This window comes from Crotalus tigris, unplaced genomic scaffold, assembly GCF_016545835.1.
Source record: "Crotalus tigris isolate CLP2741 ecotype Arizona unplaced genomic scaffold, ASM1654583v1 scf7180000017588.1960692, whole genome shotgun sequence".
Taxonomy (NCBI): Eukaryota; Metazoa; Chordata; class Lepidosauria; order Squamata; family Viperidae; genus Crotalus; species Crotalus tigris.
The window spans coordinates 647625-671361 of NW_024096494.1; the positions used below are offsets into that span (position 1 = coordinate 647625).

General features: G+C 36.9%; 1 protein-coding gene across 4 annotated transcripts in view; it reads left to right on the forward strand.

Moving 5' to 3' along the window:
• The window catches only part of KDM7A (lysine demethylase 7A), an 81508-nt gene that overhangs the window by 51442 nt on the left and 6329 nt on the right, over nt 1-23737 (forward strand). For 3 of the 4 annotated variants that reach the window (XM_039362127.1, XM_039362147.1, XM_039362156.1), the window contains exons 6-19: nt 307-493; nt 1099-1261; nt 3801-3888; nt 6211-6317; nt 9816-9907; nt 10040-10129; nt 10612-10818; nt 11715-11839; nt 12677-12834; nt 13633-13730; nt 16156-16304; nt 16437-16642; nt 19260-19342; nt 20187-20460. In XM_039362127.1, coding sequence (XP_039218061.1) covers nt 307-493; nt 1099-1261; nt 3801-3888; nt 6211-6317; nt 9816-9907; nt 10040-10129; nt 10612-10818; nt 11715-11839; nt 12677-12834; nt 13633-13730; nt 16156-16304; nt 16437-16642; nt 19260-19342; nt 20187-20460 — 2027 coding nt within the window. The remainder of the gene's footprint in view (nt 1-306; nt 494-1098; nt 1262-3800; nt 3889-6210; nt 6318-9815; nt 9908-10039; nt 10130-10611; nt 10819-11714; nt 11840-12676; nt 12835-13632; nt 13731-16155; nt 16305-16436; nt 16643-19259; nt 19343-20186; nt 20461-23737) is intronic. The other variant, XM_039362137.1, reaches the window with a different exon arrangement.

Consider the following 23737-nt stretch of genomic DNA (forward strand, 5'->3'; position numbering starts at 1 on the left):
TAACTATTATATTGTGTTGATATACAATAATTTAACATTCGGATTTAGATGAAGACTTTCATTCTATTTTTTTCTTCATTCAAATCTCATTATAGTTCATACAAGTTTCACTTCAGAGAATATGTAACATAATTAAATAAGTCATATAATGGACTAATTATCTATCTTTGCTGTTAACTGTTCAATCTAAATAGCATTATGAATCAAAATATTACTAAAGGGGAAAGATTTTTCATATTTGCATATATTAAGAAATCCTTAGTCATATTCCTATTCAAATTACAATTTTTGTTTTGAATTTTAAAGGATGTCCGAGTTAGTGGAAGTTCCTGAAATTGCCAGAAAACTTTCATGGGTTGAAAATTACTGGCCAGATGACTCGGTCTTCCCTAAGCCTTTTGTTCAGAAGTACTGCTTAATGGGAGTTCAAGATAGCTACACAGATTTTCATATTGATTTTGGGGGCACTTCTGTTTGGTATCATGTTCTTTGGGTAAGAAAACTGTTAATTTCCTTAATGTGCAAATGTAACAAATTCTCATTATGAATGTTTTCTTTTACATATCACATTGAAACCACTTTTTCAGTAAAAGGAAAAAAGATTTGTCATATTCTTGGTGCTAATGTTGCAATTTCTAAAAAATTCCTATTGCAACAGACATGTCTAAAATTCTGTTTTCTCTTTGTCATTATGGGGAACTGAGTGTATATTAATGAGAAAAAAAATTAATTTCAACAACTATAGAATCAGACTGCAGCAAAACAAAACTGATTAAAGTAAAGGGGGTCTGAATACTTCCTGAATGCACTGTGTGTGTGTGTGTGTGTGTGTGTGTGTGTGTGTGTGTGTGTGAATAATGGTTGGAGAAAATAATACATGTTTCTCACTTAACTTATTGAATTGCTTATTTTGCTATCCACAGAGAAAATTGCATAGATTTCTGATTTTGTCTAGCCAACTGGTTAGATTTGATAATAGTACTTTCCTTTTAAATAGCAATAAATTCTATGCTTTCATTATGTTGTAGTGATATTAATGGTTGTAATACAAAATTGTCGAAGATGTACAACATGTAATGAAATGTCTTCTGTGCATAGGGTGAAAAGATTTTCTACTTGATCAAACCTACTAATGATAATCTGGCAATTTATGAATCCTGGAGTTCATCTGTTACCCAGAGTGAAGTGTATTTTGGCGATAAAGTTGACAAATGTTATAAATGTGTTGTGAAGCAAGGACATACCTTATTTGTTCCAACAGGTAAAAAATTCTTTCCCTGTCCATTAACATATCAATGTATTGGAGCTCGGTAACTAATGTTCAGACAATTTTTAATTTAGTTTAGCAATTAAGTTTAAATTTAGGAGATAAACTCAGATATTACTATGCATTTATGGAGGTAGAAGTTGAGATGGGTAAAGAACTTGAAGAAAGTTAGAAGATAGCTAAAGAATTATCTATTTGTATATTGTACATTTCCTACTACATTTTTAATAATTGTGTATTCAAACCAGTGAAAGAATTTCAACACTGCTATTTGTTGTTCCATACTCTAACAATGTATACAATAATTATATTTACTGTAGAGTCACCTTCGGTGAGATAGGTGGCATATACTTTTAATAAATAAATAAATAAAATACATGATTTTTTAATATAAAAATATATATTTATTGATTTAATTATTCCAATATCACAGAGAAAATTATTAATTCATCAAGTTAGTATAATCATTGATAATATGATAGGGCATGGGTTATATTGAATTCAATTGCCAGTATAATTCCTGATTTGATTTGTAATACTGTTTGGCAGATATGTTCTTCAGAAAAAAAGTTGATCTTTAAGGTTTTGAGGTGATAATGGAGATTAAATCAAAGCCTTCAGTCCATATTTGCTTGTATCTGTTAGACAAAATTAATGGTGTTAATTAGTCTGTTATTTTTATTCACTTGAATTTGGATTAAATCCTTAGATTGCATCTGTAACCAGTTTTTGGGTGCAGATACTATAGGTCTGCTGATATTCCATACCATACTCTTCCATTTTTCTTCATTGTGTGCCAGTTACTTTGTGCCTATCAGGTTGTGTCTATGTTTTCCCAGAACTTCTTCCATGTTTTTTTTTCAATCATGCTTTTGGGGGGGGGGAAAGCTGATAGCTATACTTTGCAGCACATGTGGTGATTTCCAGGACAGTTTAATAAAGAATTCAGCATGGAACTATAAGTACATGTGTTCAGACCTACTAATAGTTATCAACTTAAAACTGTTTGGTTTAGTGACTGTTTAAAATTACAATGGCCCTGAAAAAAGTGACTAAACTACTTGTCCTTACACTTACAATCATTACAACATCCCCATAATCTCATAATCAGAATTTGGGTGCTTGGCAACCAACATATATTTATGATGGTTGCAGCATCCCAGCAATGGAAATTCTGGTCCCAATTGTGGTCATAAATTGAGGACTACCTCTATTTTGTTTCATTAACCTCAGAAGCTGCTTTTTGTTTTCTCCTGGAACTGAAATTGTCATCACATTATTGGTCTTTTCTAAGACCTTTAAGACTAAACTGAATGGGATGGTACCATTAGTAAATTATTGCCCTTATTGCTTGATTTTATTTTATAATTTCAAATTTTATTTAAAAGATAAATAGATATTTTATTATGTATTTTTACTGCATTATTGACAGCTATGGCTGTTAACTATCAAGAATCTATGGATAGCACCAGATATAAACAAAAATACTCACAAATTGAGAATGTTACTTCATATATGTCACCTATTATCACAGCTTACTTATTCAACAGGAAATCTGTCTCATCAAGCAAGGGTCTCCAACCTTGGCAACTTTAAGACTTGTGGACTTCAACTCCCAGAATTCCCAAGCCAGCCATGTTGGAGACCTCTGCTATATGAGACAGATTTCCTGTTGAATAAATAACCTGCAATACTAGTAACATATATAGAACAAAGGGAACAAAAAGCAGCTTTTGAGGTTAATGAAACAAAATACAGGTAGTCCTCAATTTATGACCACAATTGGGACCAGAATTTCCATTACTAAGCAAGGCGGCTCTTGAGTGAGTTGACCCCTGTCTCCAGTCTTGGCAACTCCAATCCTAGGAAATGAACTCCACAAGACTTGAAGTTGCCTAAGTTGGAGATCCCTGTCATACAGGGTAAAATATTTGTAACTGTATAAGCAAGGAGATTTATGAAAGGATACAAATTGATGAAATATTTCAGTTATATTCAGTAGTCTAACAGCTTTTTAAGTTTTGAGATAAAACTAGATAGGAAAATGAAAGTTGGCTTTCAAACGGATGCTTCATTTATGGCAGGAAGAGTTGTTTAGTATTTATTTATTTATTTACATTAGATGTTTATCCCACCTTTATTACTTTATAAGTTACTCAAGGTGGCAAATGTACTGAACACTCTTTCCACCTCCTATTTTTCCTACAACAACCTTCCTGTGAGGTGGTTTGAGAGAGAATGACTGGCCCAAAGCCACCCAACTGGTTTTCATGACTAAGGCAGGACTTGAATTCACAATCTACCAGTTTCTGGCTGTTGATTTTATTTTTGAGATTTTTGGTTACGCTTTTGAGCAAGCAGACCTGTACTGCACAACTGAAAGTTATTGATATGTTGATAGTCCAATAAGATAATAGTAATTTGATGATAAAACTTTGATTTGAACAATATGTGGGTTGTTAAAACAACTTGCCTCTCTAGTGCTTTTGGAAACAAAATATTGTGGATATATAGGCTTAACTTTTTGTTTCAGGATGGATTCATGCTGTACTCACTTCTCAGGACTGTATGGCTTTTGGAGGAAACTTCTTGCACAACCTCAATATTGGCATGCAGCTCAGGTTAGACTTGGAATTCCCTCTTTTATCCAACTATTTTCTTCTACAGATGTAAACACATGTCTTTGTTAAATTGGTCTTAAATCATTTCTGGTCTTATAAAGACAACATGCTGATATTTTGCAAAGAATACAGGGATTATCATAATCTGATGATCTCCAGATAAAATGAATAGATTGTTCTGAATTGCTTGCCTCTTCTAACAAAATTACATTAAAAATGGAAATTGGCTAAACAAGTATGAATATCCTGGGGTGCTGATGCTAACATCCTATGAACAATAGCCTTGACTTTGGTTTATTCCACAGCTGAATATTGTGCCAGCATGTGGCTTAACAGCACCCACACCCAAATGGTCGATGTCCAACTCCACCAGACAATGCATATTATCTCTGGCACATTGCATCCTATGCAATGGTTACCAATACTTAGCAATGTAATACTTCCCCACTTTAGAAGGAAAAAAACCCTCTCATTTGGCTATGGTCAAAAATTCTGAACAACAGGGCCCTCCCTATTCACCAGGACAATGCACAGCCCATCACAATCTTGAAATCCCATAGGCCAACATGGAAAACAGCTATTCATTTAACATCTACACAGCTTAACCCTGAGAATGCCTGGAGAGAGGAATGGTCCAAGATATCTTCTTGTGGCCTGATCATTAGGGATCCCTCTATCCAGCCACCTGGTTTTGACCTGCCTTGTTCTGTCTGGTCGAAATTGAACAGAATTAGGTGGGATACTGGAAGAAATGCCTCTGCCCTGTATCAGTGAGGATGGAAGGATTCCTCTTGTTGCAATTGTGATGCTAATATGTAAACTAACATATTGGGCAAGATTGCCCACGACATGTAATAATAATAGTAAAGTTGGAAGGGACCTTGGAGGTCATCTAGTCCAACCCCCTGCTTAGGCAGGAAACCCTATACCATTTCGGACAAATGGATGTCCAGTCTCTTCTTAAAAACTTCCAGTGTTGGAGCATTCACCACTTCGGGAGGCAGGTTGTTCTACTGGTTAATTGTTCTAACTGTCAGGAAGTTTCTCCTTAGTTCTAGGTTGCTTCTCTCCTTTCCACCCGTTGTGTATTCTATAATTCTCTAGAAAACCTGCATGAAGTAATACTTGAGGCAATCACCTGCATAGCTGAATTGGACATCCAGTTATGAGACCACTGCCCTATAAAAGTTTTATATATAATTATATGAACTGTGTATATATGTTACTTCTCTTCTGTCATGTTCTCAACATACGCTAAAAATAATAAATAATAGAGTTACTGAAAATATTATTTAAGTTATTGATAGTCCTACACTTATGACTAAGGATAATCCTTCACTTATGACTAAAATTGGGCCTAGAATCTTGGTTGTCAAGTGAAGTGGTTATTAAGTGAGATGCCACATGATCACTTCACTCAACAATCACAATCCAAATTCTCCCAGTTGCGGTTGTTAAACTGGCTGTTGGGGAAAGGGGCCTGGATTTCCTGGGCTTCGTGGGGCAGGGAGAGGACTTGGAGTTCCAAGAATACCTGGGAGACTTGGGCCCTCTTTCTGCCCCATCCCTCCAGGGGCAATGATCATGAGAACACTGGTATTTGCTAGTGTTTTCTCCTCTCTTACGAAGCCTTTCAGAAGATTTCCAGAGGGGTCGGGAAATACTAGTAAATATGAGCATTCTGATCCATTCCTCCATGTGGGACAATTTCCCTCCGTACATGGAGGAGAGGGGACATCCCCTAGTGTACTGGGAAAATGGACTTCAAGTGGAATGTCCATTCTCCTTGCAACCTTCTCTACTAACTTCCCCATTGACTTTCTGGGGAACCTGGCAGAGTAGATAGCATATGACAATCATATGATTTCAAGGCACTTAGTCAATAAGTCATAAATGTGAACAGGTTCCCAAGCACCCAAAATAATCATGTGATTGGGGAAGGTGGCGTGGCACCCCCACCTCCCCCAATCACATGATTATTTTATCTAGAAATGCTTTATGGGCATTAAAACATTTCTGGGGCTGTTGTGACTGTCATTAAATCATTGGTCAACAGGCAAGGACTACTTCTAATAGCAAACATCTGTCTCTTTAACAGTTCATGGAATTTATAAAAACATACTTCATATATCTGAATGCAGTGGATGGAACTCTTAATCTTAGAATATGAAAAAAATTGTCAAGTGGGCTTTGCTACACTTCACCAGGAATTTTATTAAATTTTGGTTGTTAACGGTATATTTTATTTTGCTACATATCATGAACAAATTGAGCAGTGATTGCATATTCATACAAAATAATCCTTTTGAATCATTTATTTAGGTGTTATGAAATGGAGAAAAGACTAAAAACTCCAGATCTTTTCAAATTCCCTTTCTTTGAAGCCATCTGTTGGTTTGTGGCCAAAAACTTAATGGAAACTTTGAAAGGTAACTAATTTAATATTTTAAGGAGGATTTGAGAATAGGCTTTTTTACGAGGATTTGGGTGTGTAAGCACATCATAGTCAGAGAAGCAAGTTGTTTATACTTTACAATTAAGAAAAATCAAGGTAACCAGTTTATATAGTTTTAAAATATTATGCAAGCTATACTAATTTAAATGTTTGCACTTGAACAATAGTAGCAACCCTTCACATATCATCCTTTGTACTTGAATTCAAAGGCTTTGACAAAGGAAGTAAAAGCATTTTCCCCCTTTGGGATAGGTCTTCAAATAATGATGCTGAGTACAGTTTTATGGATATGAAAATAAGTATTTTCCCACTCTAAAAGGACTGCTGTTTAACTTCCATTATTTTTTCTTAAGTACCTACTCATTTTCACCTCATCTATACCATTCTTTTTTCTGGAAGGATTGATTATGCTATTATTATGTTGTAAATCCTGATCCCCAAGCATGCCAGGTAACAGTTTGGTTAGCACAATGATTCACAGTGAAGATACTCTGTGGAATAGCTATCCCTGCTGATTATCCTACCATGCACAATTTTAGTGATTTCTACACCCATAGTGCTGGCACAGATGGCTGCACAGATGGCTTCCCATAGCTGCAGGATTGCCCATGCATGATTTAGTGTTCTAGCCAATCTCTTTGGCTTTCCCATGTTGATGATAGTAATAATAATAAATCTTGGCATGGTCATGGACTTGTGTGCACTGAGGAAGATGAGAGCTATGCCAGAAGTTCAACTATTCTGGACAGGTCTCTTGAGAGTCAGACAAAGAGTGTCTCTCCTATAAACAATATTGTGAGATGTAATTTACAGAAACTCATACCAGCTCAGTTGTCACTTAGGTCAACAAAAACTGCGCTAGGTGTTAAAGTTCCTGGACATTTGGATAGGTTGCAGGACTCAAGACTGTTGCTGAGCAACTAGGGCCAGCAGCTGCAGAACTATTAGAAGGAAAGATGTTTACCTGTCACAAACATACAAAGATAGAAAATAAAGAAATAATGATCTGTTGTTATAGATCAAATCCACCAAGATGAAAATACTTGAAATGAATGCACCAGTTCTGGGAAGAGCAACATCCAGAATCAAAAGTAATAAAACAGGCTAGCAGATCAGCACTGATTTATAATATAAAATAAAATATTCACGGAAGCAGAATTGGAAGAATTGCAAAGGTCTCCGGAGGATAAAGAAACCAAAGTGTTGCAAGAAGCAGCTCAGACTATAGAAGCAAACCAGGGGAAGTTGACTGTAGAGGAAGCCAGCACAGCAATTTAATTGTTTTTGTTCCAACTCCTCTCCTCTGCCTCAGAAAGAACAGAGCCTTCTGATTAAAGAAGTAGAAAAATTGAAACTGTCCAAACAGCAGAGGAACAAAAAATCAATTCCTAATTGACAAGATGATTCTAGAAAACTGCAAGAGAAGGAAGACCAACTTGAATGTGGCATAGATTGATTTAAGAAGGCATTCAACTCCCTGACACATGATTGGGTAATCAAGTATTTTGAAATAACAGAAGTCAGTAGAAACATTAGAAGATTTATACAAAGATAGATGGCACAATGGAAAACATGGCTCCTGGTCAATAGTGATAGATTGGGAGGGGTTAAGATCAAGAGAGGAATCTTTCAAGGAGACTCACTATCACTACTACTGTTTGTCATTGCAGTGATTACTTTGTCAACAATACTGAATAACTCTAGGCCATGGCTATCAAACATCAAAACATCTGCAGGTTAGCCCATCTCCTTTACTTGGACAATCTGAAACTGTATGGTAAAACATTGTCTGAAATAAAATTGCTGCTCAACGCTGTCCATATAAATAGCCAAGATATTATACTGGAGGTTCTACTGGACAAATGTGCCAGGCACACTATCAAATGGAGAAAAATAGTAAAATCTAAAGGAATCAAGATAACCTGTGGAAATGTCAAGATCTGAATGAAGATGATCACTACAAAACATACCAGTATCTTACAATGGTATCTTAACTGTCCTGGATCCTTGGGAAAGTTCTGATAGTTAAAAGTACGTTCAGAATTATCTGGTAGGCTGTGTAAATAAAATCAACAATAATAATATAGTTCAACTTGTAAATGTATGTATCACAAATTCAAGTTGCTGAGAAAAAGTAAGGATATCTGGTTTGTTTCATGATAAATAACAATATAGCAGCAGTGTGGATAAATGCAAAATAAATTGATCATCACAAAGGAACATTAATAGAAAGTTTTGTATCAAATTTACTTCTAAACCAAAATTGTTTAGTACTATGATGTGGAAGAGATACTCTTGTGAGCATGCAAATTTCTAAACAATGAATCTGGCTACCATCTGTTCTTCAGAACTGAACAAGGCAGACATGCCCAATTTAAGTTCAATTTAAAAACCAGTTTGAGAAGCATTTTCATTTGCAGGTGAAACAAATTGGCCCTATGTCCTTTCTGTCAGTCTGTGTCAAAGAACTGGAATCTTCTGAGAATAAGGGCTCATTCATATCAGTAACGTTATCTAGCTAATGAAATGGAGCATCCGTATTTACTCATTGCTGTAATTTCTGGAGAGCTAACTATTAGTTGCATAAAAAACAGCAGAATTTCATGATATATTAACTAATTTACATAGTTTTTATGGACTATATACACTATATACACAGATAGAACTACAAATGCAGTTATGGTTTAATTGGTTTTTCTTTTAAGGTGCCACAAATAATCCTTCAGTATTGTTTGCGTTATCAAAGTAAAACAGTTATCAACTTTTCTCCTTATGACAGTCTTGAATCATTGGATAATAAGGCAAACTAGATCATTTATATATTGATACTAAGCTATCATGAAGTTTTTTTAGAATGTTTTAGTGCCTAATTCTTCTAATGTTGACTCTTGCAAATGTACTGATTTGTTATTGTTTATTTTTAATCTGTGTTGATAAGAAAACAAGACAGGAATTCTGTTTGGGGTATAATAATAAATAGGTGTAATTGTAACACAATAGTCATTTAACACTATGCATACAGTACAAGCCCTGCATCAGTTTATCATTACATGGAAAGTGGAAATAAAATTTAATGGCTATATATAGTCTGAAAATTTCACAGAGGTACCTCACTTCTAAAGCATGCAGTTCTAGAATATCCTGTTTAATGCAATTGAGAAGAAAAGGAATTGCTGTTCAGTTTTTAAGATAACCTTTGAGACATTATATTTAAATAATCTTCATTTGTTTGCAACAAGAGCTCTGTCCTTCCTCTGTAGTTTGAAGGATACTTAATGCTTTAATTGCAGTACATTTCTGGTTTTACTCCATGTTGTAATTAGCCTGCATTGGTGTAGAAAAGTCCCATTTTATTTTCATAATAATTTTAAATATTTGGGTCAAATTTTACCAATGGCTGAGATACAGTAGATACTGCTTGATGGATCATTATTGAAACAATATTAATCTAAACTTAAATTCTCATTTCTAGAGCTGAAAGAAGATGGTTTTCAGCCCCAAACATTCTTAATACAAGGAGTGAAAGCTTTACTTACTGCTTTAAAACTATGGATGAAAAAAGATGTAAGTTTTATTTTTAAAAATGCAGTAGCATTTTTATTTTTCACAATGCAGAGCATTTTGTAGAAATGTATGACTGTATTATTTTTCATTTATATTTAGAATTTAGCTGATTTTCTTTTATTTTTCTTACAGCTTGTAACAGAACATGCCTTTGAAATTCCAGATAATATTAGACCTGGACAGCTAATTAAGCAACTTTCTAAAGTAATTCGATCTGTAGAGGTATGAATAAAAGACATTTAATTGTGATGGTGGAAATTTGCATCATTTTATAGGGAAACAATTAAGGTGGGACTGGATAATGTTTTGAATCAAATGGAAATTAGTTTGATGAGCTGGATTCTTAAATTTTCTATTATTTCATACTGCATACCGTCTAAAATGTTGTTTTACAAGAAGACACATTACAATAGGGATATCTTTTTGGCATCCAAAGGCTGCATTTGGGATGAGACAAGAGTTATACAGGGCAAGATATGATACAAGATGTGCAGGATATTTTCCTCTGGATTTTCAAGGTCTCCACAATTATATCTTGCCCTTCCTCTCAGAGCACTGCTGCTGTAATGATTGTCCAATCTTACAGTGAAAGAAGAAGAAGGAATAGCCCTTTCCAATATCTTTTCCTTCTTATCTTGGTACATCATTATCTGAATGTGAAATTATAAAATAATCCATTCTAAATGGCTTTATTTTACTTAAAGGAAGAGAACAACAAACCAACAAAAACTCAGGGAACTGGTGTGTGTCAAGTTTCACGATCATCAAGTGAGTTGGCCTCCATTCATCATTCCAGAAGAAAAGCAAGGAAGCTACGAGATCAGTCTATCAAGACACCTTCTAATCTGGACATTCTGGAGCTCCACACAAGGGCAGCTCTTAAGAGATTAGAAATGTCCCCATGGGAAGAGGCAAGTATTACAATTTGAATGAAATGAAGTACAAAAAGGCTGGGTACAAAATACAAAATGTTTGTAATTTACTTTTGCTAAAATATTGTGTGCTTACATAATATATCAGCTCAAAAAATTTAGCAAATGTAGATTAAAAGAAATATAAGAGTTTAGTATTAAAGATTAAGTTTTCAGCAATAACTCTTTCAGTCTGATAACTTAGTATACCATCACCGTTTCATATTATTGCTTACCATTAGGATGCTAAGAAAATTATGAAAGACTTTGATGTCTAGATCAATTTTTCCTATGGTAATACATTCTGTATGTGAGTTCTAAAAGTTTTTTTATAGTCCCACATTGTGCAATAATGCTAGAAGTCATCAATTACTTGTCTTAGCTTCTTGACATGTTTTATTTTTTTATTTCATGTCCATATCAAACCTTAAACTGCCTAAATGAGGCCACCTTTTTGGCTTTATCATTGGCCAGAAACAAATCACTTTTGGTGCATTCTAATAATCAACAGACCAACAAATGGGCCGGACTCTGTGCTTCTCCACATTCGCACAGCGTGTTGCTATCTGCCAGCATCCTCCACTTGAGCATATTGGTCTTACACTTAGGTCTTACCTCAACCTATTTAATATCATTCTTGACATATTGATGCAATATGTATAATTATGTGTGCTAAGCTTCATTAGTCCAAAGAACGGAAGAAGGTTCAAGTATTATAAAGTACAGAATTTAGTAATTTCCTATTTGTGCATAATAATTTGTACATATAAACCTGTGTTATAGTTATTAATAATGCATTTTTTCTTCTTTTGTTTATAGATAAAGTTTACATCACCACTAATGTGAATTACACAGAGCTTTTTAAAATGGAATCTTTTTTTTGTCTCTTGCTTTAGGACACAGCAAATTATAAATTGAATGGGAGGTTTAACAAGCCACTTCAACCATCTTCCACTGTTCCAGAATGGAGAACAAAAGACAATGATTTACGGCTTTTGTTGTCAAATGGAAGAATAATTAGGTACCAAACAAATGTTACATGACTTTCACTTTATTGAATTTTGCTAATTCTGTTCACTTTTTAATTGATTGATTGAGGCTGAGAAATGATATAATTGTATGTAAGTTTTTAAAAGGTAAGAATTTAGGAAATGTGTTGTTAACTTGTAAGGCCAGATTCAGGTTTGTGCAGGCTCCTGGCTTCTCTATTAATGAACTTTGGCATGGAATAGCAATAGCACTTAGACTTATATACTGCTTCACAGGGCGTTGCAGCCCTCTCTAAGCAGTTTATAGAGTCAGCATATTGCCCCCCAACAATCTGGGTCCTCATTTTACTCGGAAGGATGGAAGGATGGAAGGTCGAATCAATCTTAAGCCAGTGAGACTCAAACTGCTGACAGCCAACAGTCAGAGAAGTAGCCTGCAGTACTGTATTCTAACCACTGCGCCACCAATAACACTCCAGGCAGTACTGTGCAGGTTTGGTTATAAAAGGAAAGCTAAATCCAGCTAGTTTATGCTGTATGGAGTGCTGTGTTTGGAAAAAAAACACATAAGTAAAGGCTCTGATAGCTACTCAGTATACCAAGTGTTAACAGTAATGTTACGGATATGGTAGTGCTTTAAAGTGATTTAAAAGGACTTAAATCAACCTTTTAAAAAGGAAAAAAAATCCCTAACAATTCTGCATTCTCTTCAGAAATTCATCAGTAAAAACATAGTATGACCAGATATAGGAGAAAAATATTTAAATTGATTTTTAGTTTATAGTATTTATAGTGAACGTTAGATATCACTCTTTTAAAAGATGAGAAAATAACAAAGGGAAAACTCCAATGGATATCCTTTACAACAGAATATTTTGTGACAGAGATGATCGGCGACCCTTCAGAGATCCAAGTCTATACACAGCAGACAGTGAAGATGAGGATGAGAAGAAAAGAACTATTATGACAGAAAAGCCGAAGTCCCAGGAGGCAGATGGCCATGCGGATACACAGAAACCATTGAACAGTATGTCTATTTTTTTCTTGAATTAGTAATTCATACTTTTTCTTCCTCTATTTTTATATATCCAGTTGCTATATACATTATTGATGGAAGTGACTTCATCATCAGGCTAGCTTCACTGCCATTGACAATGCCACAAAAGAAAGGGGGATAACTTTTTAGTACTTTTTCATATATTAAATAGGAACATTAATTCTTCATATACCAAATAGAGAAACACTGATTTTGTTATATCTGACATATATTTTTTTTACATACGCTGAGCAAGACTGTCCATATGTTTATTAGAAATATACTATACTAAATGCTGCAAAGATTTTAAAGGAGCTATTTTGGATTTTTATATTTAGATTATTTAGGATTTTAAAACAATTTAATATTTATTCTCATTCTACTTCTAAAATGGGTACCACCAGCAAAAACCAAGTCAGAAGAATTCTAAACACAAATCAGTAGAGTTTAAAATCCATTAGAACTTTAGCAACATTAGATTTTTACATTCTACCTAAACCTAGACAGAGATGGTGTTTCTAAATACTAACTCATCTATATGTGTGAATTCATTCATATGTGGGGAAATGGATCTGAGTTTGAACTTATCAGAATGAAGCAAGAGAGAAAATTCTAAAAGAAATTTAAGTACTGCAGTTTATTAGTATTCTGGGCTTTACAAGATGATCCCAAATTCTGTTTGCTTCTAAGTATTGAAACTTTGTGGGATTAAAAGATTGGCAGAAAAAGAAAATATAAGATAATGTATGTATATAATGAAAAATCTAATGTCCCTCTTTTTCTTTCTAGTGTTTTTTGAAAGTGTGAAATCAGAACTCAGGAATGGCAGCTCAGAATATTCTGATATTTCTGATTCAGAAGAATCTGAACCTGATTGCACTAACCAGGTAAATAACATGTTTCGGAATAGTAATCAATGAAGAATTATATTTTTAATATCCAAAGAACATTTAGTTTGAAATGAAGTATGGAAAAAATAGTGAAGACTACTTCTATGTATGACTAAAAAAATAGAGATTAGCTAAAAGATGAGTGAGTTAGACTGAATACAATATGTACAATATTAGGAGTTTTACAAAATAATCCTTGTTTTTTTTCCCGAGTCTAAGCTTCTGCTCCCCCCCCCGTAAATGGTTTCCTTCCTGTTCAAATGTTCTTGATTCTTGATTGATCATAACATATGACCATGATTTTTTTTTATTGAAAATTTTTAAAATTTTACAAAAACAAAACAATTTTCCCCCAAACCTCCCCAACCCTCCCATTTCCTCCCCCGACCTTCCCAGAGCTGAATATAGGCTTAATTAAAATTTATTCAAAAAATCTTTAAAAAAATATAAACCATAAATAAATCTAAATACATTACTTAAGAAAATTGTAAGATAATTAACAATAGTGTATATATGAAAAACATAAATACAAAAAATAAATGTTTAGAAAAAAAAGAATAAAGAAAAGGAAAAAAGAAGAAAGATAAAAAATATTAAATTTTAAATATAAGTTATTAAAAAACTAAATAATATTTTTTTATATCCAACTTATGTTGTATAAAATCTATCCATTTTTTCCATACCGCAACATACTTCTCTTGCGATTGATCCTTCAAGAAAGCTGAAATCTTTGCCATTTCCGCCAAATAAGAAACTTTAAGAAACCATTCTTGCAAAGTAGGCAAAGATTCCTTCTTCCAACATTGCCCTACTAACAACCTTGCAGCTGTAATTAAATTTAACATCAATGTAATCTTTTTGGTATCACAATCAGTAACAATACCTAACAAAAACAATTGTGGGGTAAATTTTACCCTCCTTCTAAAAATTCTTTGAATATTCCACCATATCTTAATCCAAAAGGCTTTTATATTTTTACACGACCACCAGATATGATAGTAAGTAGCATCCAAACATCCACATCTCCAACATTTAGGCTGTAAGTCAGGATACATACGAGACATTTTTTGTGGATCAAAGTGATTTAAAATATGAGTAATCCATAGCGAATAACAATTGAGGGTCTTTACAGTAGTGGGTGGATATTCTCTTTAATTAAGTCCATTCAAACCAAGTGCAAGTTACTCCACCCCCAATTGTTATTCAATTTGGCTTAGTCACGTACATGGGGATATTTTCATTTTCTTTTCCATCATACTTGACCTTTATATTCATTTATTTAACTTTAAGATTGCAGCTTCAAATTGACTAAACAGTTCACAATATATTAAGCAATACAAATATAAAACAAAAACAGAATGCTATTCAATCTCTCACTGCAAAAACATAGGTAAAAATACATCTAACAAAGGAATCTATCCATCTTAACTCAAGACTTGGGAGAAGTTTTTCAAGACCTTATGAAATGCTAACAAGCCATATGGATTTCAGAGGAGATCTCAATGCAGAGGGTAAATGCTGTGACAGAGAAGGCATGCTTCCTAGGGCTTGATAAACAGCACTATTTAACTGAAGAGTTCTGGAGCATGTCTAGTCTATCAGCATCAACTGACCAGAAACAGTAGGAGATAAGTGGTCCCTCAAATAACCTGGCCCTTTGCCATGTAGGGCTTTATATGTCCTATCTGTAGGATTAGTACCTGTAATCGCACCTGGACTCATAGAGGCAACCAGTGCAATTTAAAAAGATGTGTCACATGGGAATATTATTGCTGTCTGTGCCATTGAATTCTGGACCTATTGGAACTTTTGAGTTACTTTCAAGGGCAGCTTCATATAGAGTATATTGTAGTAGTCACATCACGAGATGACTAGAGCATGAACAATTGTCCTAAGGGTCTCCTGATCAAAGAAAGAGCAGAACTGGTACACCAAATGAAACTGGGAAAAGGCCCTCTAGGCCAGAGGTCCCCAATCCCTGGTCTGTGGACAGGCACCGGTCCGCAGCATGACAGGAACTGGGCTGTGCAAACAAACAAAGCCCCATCTGCAGGATGTAGGGAGCACATGAAACCATGTCCCTTCTGCTCTGTGGCAAAACCGTTCTTCACGGGAACAGGTCCCTGGTGCCCAAAAGACTGGGGATCACTGCTCTAGGCCATAGCTGTCACCTGTTTGATCAAGAACTGTGAGTTCAAGAAAATTCTTAAATTGCGGACTACTCTTGAATGGGTTGTTCCAGATAACTGTTAAAGCTAGGATTTCACACTAAAGTATTTCAGCAATCTATTCACATTTATTACAGTATTATTTGAATGAAAAAAAAACCTGTTACCTATCTTTCTGGTGATTCTTAACTATAGTTTAAATCACTGATTATATTTAGTCAGTAGAATGCTTAAATAATTTTCTCTCCCTCCAGCAAAAGGACTCCTCACTAGAGGAATCAGAAAGCTCAGGAGATGATGAAAAACAAGAAGTAACTTCAAATTTTAAAGAGGAAAATAAAGTAACAAAGGACCTGTTTCAAATCACAGAGAAGCCATCTAGAAATGAAAATGCAAATAAAACGTGAGTAATTGCATAGGAGATCTATAGTATAAAAATTATTGGAGATAATTGGAACAAAATGACATTGAACAGGAATACACACACACATGTATGTAGATATGTAGCTGTACCTTCTGCTTTTTCCTTTTTTAGGGAATGTCCTACCTCGACAAGTATGGAGGAAGAAGCTATTCAGGGCATGCTGTCAATGGCAGGATTGCACTATACCACTTGTTTACCAAGTTATACTCGGAGCACAGACTGCACTGACCGAAAAAGTTTTGTTCCAGATCACAGAAGCCATTCCAAAAATAGACATAAAGATAAAATGTCTTCTCAGAGTTATAAACCGGAATATGGTAAGTTGTCCTTTCAGAAGATAAATTGGCTAGAAGATAAATTGTAATCTGGTGATCTGCAATGGATCAGCAAGGTTTTTCTAACTCCCATTTATTTGACAATAACAAAAACTAAACAGTTTCCATTTATAAAATGAGATTGCTCCAGCTACAAAAGTTTGAGATAATTAGTTGTGGTTTTTATATGTAGAAGAATTCCATCCTGATTCTCAAAGCCTGAGTTCAACGTTCATTCTAAGTCTGTGTCTTTTGACCTGGCTCCAGTACTTCTAAGTTAAAAGGAAACAATTCCACACATTCTGAAAGCCAATAATCTGTCTAATTTGAGGGTCATATATCTATTCCAATGTTGGTCTTCAACAGTATCATTAATATCCTATTATGCAACTTTACCTTAGACCAACTAAGTGATGCCCTTAAAGTCCTACCTCAGTATTAGGAAGTGACTTTGGAGGAGGCAGAACAGGGCTGTTTCCTTACAAGACCAAATGGCATTTTTTATTTTGGCCTTGTGGTTCTGGCATATTCTGCTGCTAGTCTTCAATGAAGATTGCATTTTCTCATTCCTCATTTGTCTTGTGCGCAGTTTGGCGGTGCTGTTGGAGTCACAGCTTCTGTTGAAAAAGCAGGTGACAACTGTGGTCAAGAGGAAAATTCATCAGGCACTGAATATTCAGTATGGAGACTGTTGTCTCTATGACAAAAATGATCCTTCTGAACAATTTCCTAGCATCAATAGATCTCTCCAAATCAAAGCAGCCTATATATACCCTCCAAGTGTTTCAGTTTTACTTACAGGAAGGAGGACTTTTAATTCAGAATTCTTCTATACAACCATTGCTTGACTCTTTAAGAGATTTCACAGACATCATCTTTGGTTGGGTATAGTACTTAAGAATTCAGGGAGTACACAGACAGACAGACAAAACAGAAAACTTTTCATGAATCATTGATCAGACTTTTCAGTGTTTGTGACTATGCATTTGTGGTAAGTAGGGAGAAAAGTTCTCTGGGAATCATAGTAAGCACATAATGGAAAAAGGCTTTCCTGTTTCAAGGGTGTAGACCAATGATTCAGATTGTGATTCAGGAAGTGTTGATATGTAGCAATCACTTGCCCAGAGAAACTTGCAGAATATGATGACTGTAGTTCAGGACTCTGTACCTTGGTATGATTGTATGCAAGGACAATTCAATGGTTTCTTCCATGTATGAATTCCTGCCAATTCCAATGTTAGCATAGGGAATGCACCAAGTATGCAAGCTCAGTGTGCAAGTGATAGGGATCATTCCCTTTTGGCTCAGAGGGCTTGAGATGAGCTTTGAGGAACTGTGACACCTTTCAGTGTGTCTAGGCACCTTGAACCAGGGTGCGATTTAGCATCTAGATCTAGAATAGCTTTATATCATGCATGGAACATAAAAGAAAGCCAAATCTTTAGAACTTCCTGCAATGATAGCAGATATCAAATATGATTTACATATATCATTTGACTTGGGGAATCTTAACCTGCTGATCAAGTGAAACGGATGTATTTCCCACTTAGGATAGTCTTAAAATCAGATCCTTGTTGTATTCTAAACACGAATTCTATATTTTCTCTTTATCCAGTTTTAGAACTTATATAGAGAATAGTTTGTGTTTTAGATCATATTTATGCAGAAATATTGACAATTCGAAAGGATTTCTTAATGTTTAAGCAGTACTGTATATAACAATACAGATAGTCCCTACTAAATTGCGACTACCATTGAGCCCAAAATTTCTCTTTTTGAATGAGACATTTATTAAGTGAATTTTGTCCCATTGTACGACCTTCCTTGCCACAGTTGTTGAGTGAATCACCACAGCTGATAAGTTAGTAATTTGGTTGTTAAGTGAATCTGGCTTCCCCATTGGCTTTGCTTGTCAGATGGTTGCATACTTTATTTTATTTTATTTATTTATGAGACTTATATACTGCTTTAAGTGCAAGCACTCTCTAAGTGGTGTAGACCAGTAAGCAATGTATATATATATATATTTACATTGCCCACAACAATCTGGGTCCTCATTTTACCTACCTCGGAAGGATAGAAGGCTGAGTCAACCTTGAGCCGGTGAGATTTGAACCGCTGACCTGCTGAACACAGTCAGCTAAAGTGGCCTGCAGTACTGCACTCTAACTGCTGCGCCACCTCGGCTCCCCATACGGGGATCACGTGACCCTGGGACACTGCAATCGTCATAAGTATGAGTCAGTTGCCAAACGTCTGAATTTTGATCATGTCACCATGGGGATGCTGCAACGGTTGTTGATTTTGCCTGTCAAAAAGTTGCAAAAGGTGATCATATGACTTTGGGACATAGCAACGGTCATACATATGGGTCAGTTGCCAAGCATCACATGATCATGGAGATGCCACAAAGGTCATAAGTATGAAAAATGATTATAAATCATTTTTTCAGTGCCGTTGTAACTTTAAATGGTCACTAAATGAACTATTGCAAGTCGAGGACTACTTGTATATGAACTGTGAATAAGAAATAGAGTATAGGGAAAATAGGAAATAATTCTTACCTTTTTTAAAATCAGAATTCTTGAAATGTTTCTGAACATTTTAAATTTCCATACAGGCAAGCACATAAAAGATGAAAAAGAAATGGGAGCTTCAGTATTTCTTACACCATTACATGCAGTTTCTAAAATCAGTCCTCAGGTGAGATATGGTATATTGAATGTTCAAAATTTTGACTTTTTAAAATAAGTGTATGCCACATTTTGCATATTCATTAATTATAACTCTTTAGTTCTTTCCTGATAAAATATGTGTACCTCTACACCAGCCAAGTTCTGCTCTATAGATGTTTTGATTTAAAATTCTCATAACTGACTGAGATTGACAAAGCTGAGACTGAGCATAATTGAAAACCACAAGATTATCCATTTCTATTTAATATGAATGTACACATTGTGAATCTTGCTACATTAACTGAAAGAGTGAGGTATTTCTGCAATGTTTTTAAACTGCAGAACATTCCAATAACAGAAGAGATTAACAAATGGGATTATAATAGGGCACAGGGTTCAGTATTGTGTTGTTGTATAGAGTTAACTAAATTGTAGATGCAAATGTAGGTATGAAGTAGATTTAATCATTTTTAGAGATCTGTTGTGTTAATAGAAAGTAATGAAATAACAAATAAGTTCAGATAGTTATAAACAATTTGTTCTGATTATAGCTTGTAAATCTCTGAAAATTTACTGTAATGTTCAGTATCTGTCAAAATATATGAAAATAAATTTTCTAGTTTTAATATCTGTTGAAAGATGTAATGAATTTAGTATTCCTAATTTCATGTCTTTTGCATCATTTCATGTAATAAATATTTAGTTTGTAAAACCCATCTACCATATAACTTTGAGTGTAGATAAATCAAGTTACAAGCAATCAAGTTAAGTTTTTTATAATAAATGTTGGTGTTGTTCGCGTAAATCTACAAACATACATTCAACATTTTATTAAAAGCATTATGGATTTAAATATTTTTCTCCATCTATAGGAGACAGGCAAAACTCAGAAACATGTTAAGAAAGAAGTTGCATCTGAAACCTGTTACAGAATTCAAGAAAACAGAAACCATGTGCAAAATAATGGAATAAACTTTCAGCATAGCAAATATATGCGGGACTGCAACTTAATTGATGAGGAGTGCAGATTAAGTGATAGCAGTCTCAGCTCCGACCGACCATTTGGTGAAGCATCCACTTTACCTCTTCATCCAACCAAGCGGCCAGCATCAAATCCACCCCCCATCAGCAACCAGGCAACAAAAGGTAATGTAATCATCTGTGTTCTTTTTCTTTTTTGGCAACCAATTTACTTGCTGTTGCCATTTGTACCACATGCTTATCTTAAAATGTGAATATTCAGAAAATGGATTCAGTGTGCATCCCTGTAAACAATTCTGTCCATTCAAATGTGATTTGAAATTTTTAACTTCAGTTTTTTTCACTCGGGATTATTTCACACAAAGTTTTTATCAATGTCAAACTTCAAAGTTATCACATTACAAATTTCTCTATAGATGTAAACACTGGCATAATGAACAAGTTGGAAAACCATCAGTTCAGATCTGACTGAATGAAAATTTCCTAAATAAATTAAAAATAAATTCTTAGCCCTAGGCTTTATCTGTACATCCTCTTTGTCCAAGTTCTGAGATAATTTACTGTCTTCAGAATAGAGCCTCTTTTCAGAAGCTGAAAAGTGGTATTTATTTTCCATTATAAAACATAATATAACCTCTTATGAAAACATTTTGGTTCATTAGAAGCAGCCTGGGTGAGGTCAGTAATCTGAAGGGCTCAAGTTGGCCTGCTGAATGACTGCTACCTCCCAGCTTCCATGACGATTTTGGCCATGCTCCCCAACAGAACAGAACCTCTCTGACAACCATGCTTAGTCCCTTCCTTCCTTCCTTCCTTCCTTCCTTCCTTCCTTCCTTCCTTCCTTCCTTCCACCCACCCACCCACCCACCCACCCACCCTTCTTATTGCTCCTTCAACCAAGTTTTTTAGAAGTTTAAAAACTATATTGGCTATTTTAATTATGATATGCAGACTTTTTTGATATTATTTCACTTTATATGCTGCATATGAATATATTGATCATTTGTTGATTTATTATGTTTTAAATGTTTTATTTATTTATAACACTTAGATTGTGTCCTATACACAGTGATCCTAGATAGTTCACAAGAATAACCAATAAAAACAGAATGATATATTTTATCATTTTACTACTTGTAATACAGTCACTGCAAATTTCCATGCGCTGGGCTTATAAATAAATCAATTTAATAAACAGCTGGCCAGTACTTCTATAGGAATATTTGGTAGCTTTGCTATATGATGTGAGGACTGAATGCAACTAGATCAGGCTTGTCAACCGGTGGTACGCGTACCACTTGTGGTACGTGACCACCTGGCTGATGGTACGCGGCATCGCCTTCCTCCCCCCCTGCAATGTTGCCTTCCTCCCCCCCCCGCTCCGCTCCTTCCCACCTCACTTGTTTGTGGAAATATGTTGCTTGGCGGCAGCCTGCACGAACTTTACCTAATGTGCCCTGCAGGAGGCGCGTGAAGAGCGCAGGTGGTGAGAAAGACCCCATCCTCCCTAGGGACTCATTGTGCAGCAACTGGTTTGACTTCTCGTGTGCTTAGATCAGCAAAGGGGAAGCTGCGGCAGCGCCAAACTCCTGCGTCTGTCAGCTGGCGACCCCCCGAACTTGCGCTTGTTAGCTGGGAGGTCTGGCCCTGGCGCCAGCCACCGGTCTCCTTTGCCACCCCGCACGTCGTCCTTGACCCCTCCCCCAGCCTGTTCATGTCGAGCCTGCCGGGGCTTGACAGGGAGAGAGGGAGGGAAAGAGGAAAAGACTCCTCTCCTAAGGTTCAAAGCATGATCAGCTTCTCAAGGGCGCCACAATCCCAATTCATGTTTTTGTGCCGTACCTCCTCGGCGCTCCCGGGAATGGGGCAGGCGGAAGAAAGCTTGGCTAGGCAAAGAAAAGCCACAGAGCTGCAATCTCAGATCGCAGGCAGGCCAGGGCAGAGGGTGAAGAAGAGGAAGGGGACTGGGAGAGAGGAAACGCCAAGCTTGTCCTCGCCTCTCCCAAGAACCTCCTGCGCCACCTCACAAGAACACCTGGTTTCAGATTTACATCGCAAAAGTTTTCCTCGCACAGAGGAGAGAGGAAAAACAATTGCAGAACACTCGGGAATCCCTTGCAAGGCACCATGTACCTTGGTACTCATTTCCTAATGCCTTCCCCCCGTGTTTTCTGCTCCACCCCGAATTCGCCTCCCTTCCACTCTCCTTACACAGCCATCTATGGTCTTAATACAGCCCTAAGTCTGTCTCGCTTTCAACACCCCCTAAAATTCTTCATTCAGGCAGGCTTCCAGAATTCGGCTGGCAGGATGCAGGTAACCCCTCCCCCTGTCCTGCTGCCTCCCACAACACCGCGCCGCTCCACGTTCCGCGCCTCCATGTCTCAAGCCTCCGTGGCACAGAACTGCTGGCGTTATGCTTGGGCGGAAGACTTTTTCTTTAACAGATGGGGCAGGTGGGCGTGACATTCACGGGCAGGTAGGACCCCGCCTGCTGAGCCGCCGCCTTCCCATCGACCTCCATACCAGCCGGCTATGTTGCCAGACCTCCCAGCTGACAAACGCAGGAGTTCGGCACTGCGACGGCCTCCCCTTTGCCCACCGCACTGGCCAAAGCATTGCCTGACGTTGCAGCTGACGGGCGCAGGTCCGGGGGCCGCCAGCTGACGGGGGCAGGAGGTAGGTGCTGCGGGAGCCTCCCAGCTGCCTGCGTCTTCAGCTGGAGCAGTTGCCAGAGCTTAAATGGTCCCCAAGGACCGCTGACGCGCTCCCCGCTGCCAGCGACCATGCAAGCCCTGGCAACTGCTCCAGCCGAAGAAGCAGGCGGCTGTGAGGCCGCCGTGGCGCCTACCTCCTGAGCCCGTCAGCTGGCGACCCCCAGACCTGCGCCCATCAGCTGGAACGTCAGGCAACGCTTTGGCCGTTGCGGAGGGCGAACGGGAGGCCGCCGCAGCGCTGAACTATGTGCCCGTCAGCTGCCAACCCCTGGACTTGGGCCCATCAGCTGGGAGGTCTGGCGATGGAGCCGGCTGGCATGGAGGGTGACGGGGAGGCGGCGGCTCGGCGGGCGGGGTCCTGCCTGCCCATGAATGTCGGGCCAACCATGGGCCCACCCACCCCATCTGTAAAAGAAATCTGTAAAAGAAAAAGTCTTCCGCCCAAGCATAACTTTAGGGATTTTAAGGATCTTTGAGAGGGAGAGAGAAATAGAGAGAGGGAGAGAAGGAGGGAAAGAGAAATAGAAAGAGGGAGAGAGAGAAAGAGAGAGGGAGAGAGAGAAAGAGGAGAGGGAGAAAGGGAGAGAGAAAGGGAGACAGGGAGAGAGAGAAAGAAGGAGGGAGAGAGAAAAAGGAGAGGGAGAAAGGGAAAGAGAAAGGGAGACAGGGAGAGAGAGAAAGAAGATGGGAGAGGGAGAGAAAGGGAGAGAGAAAGGGAGACAGGG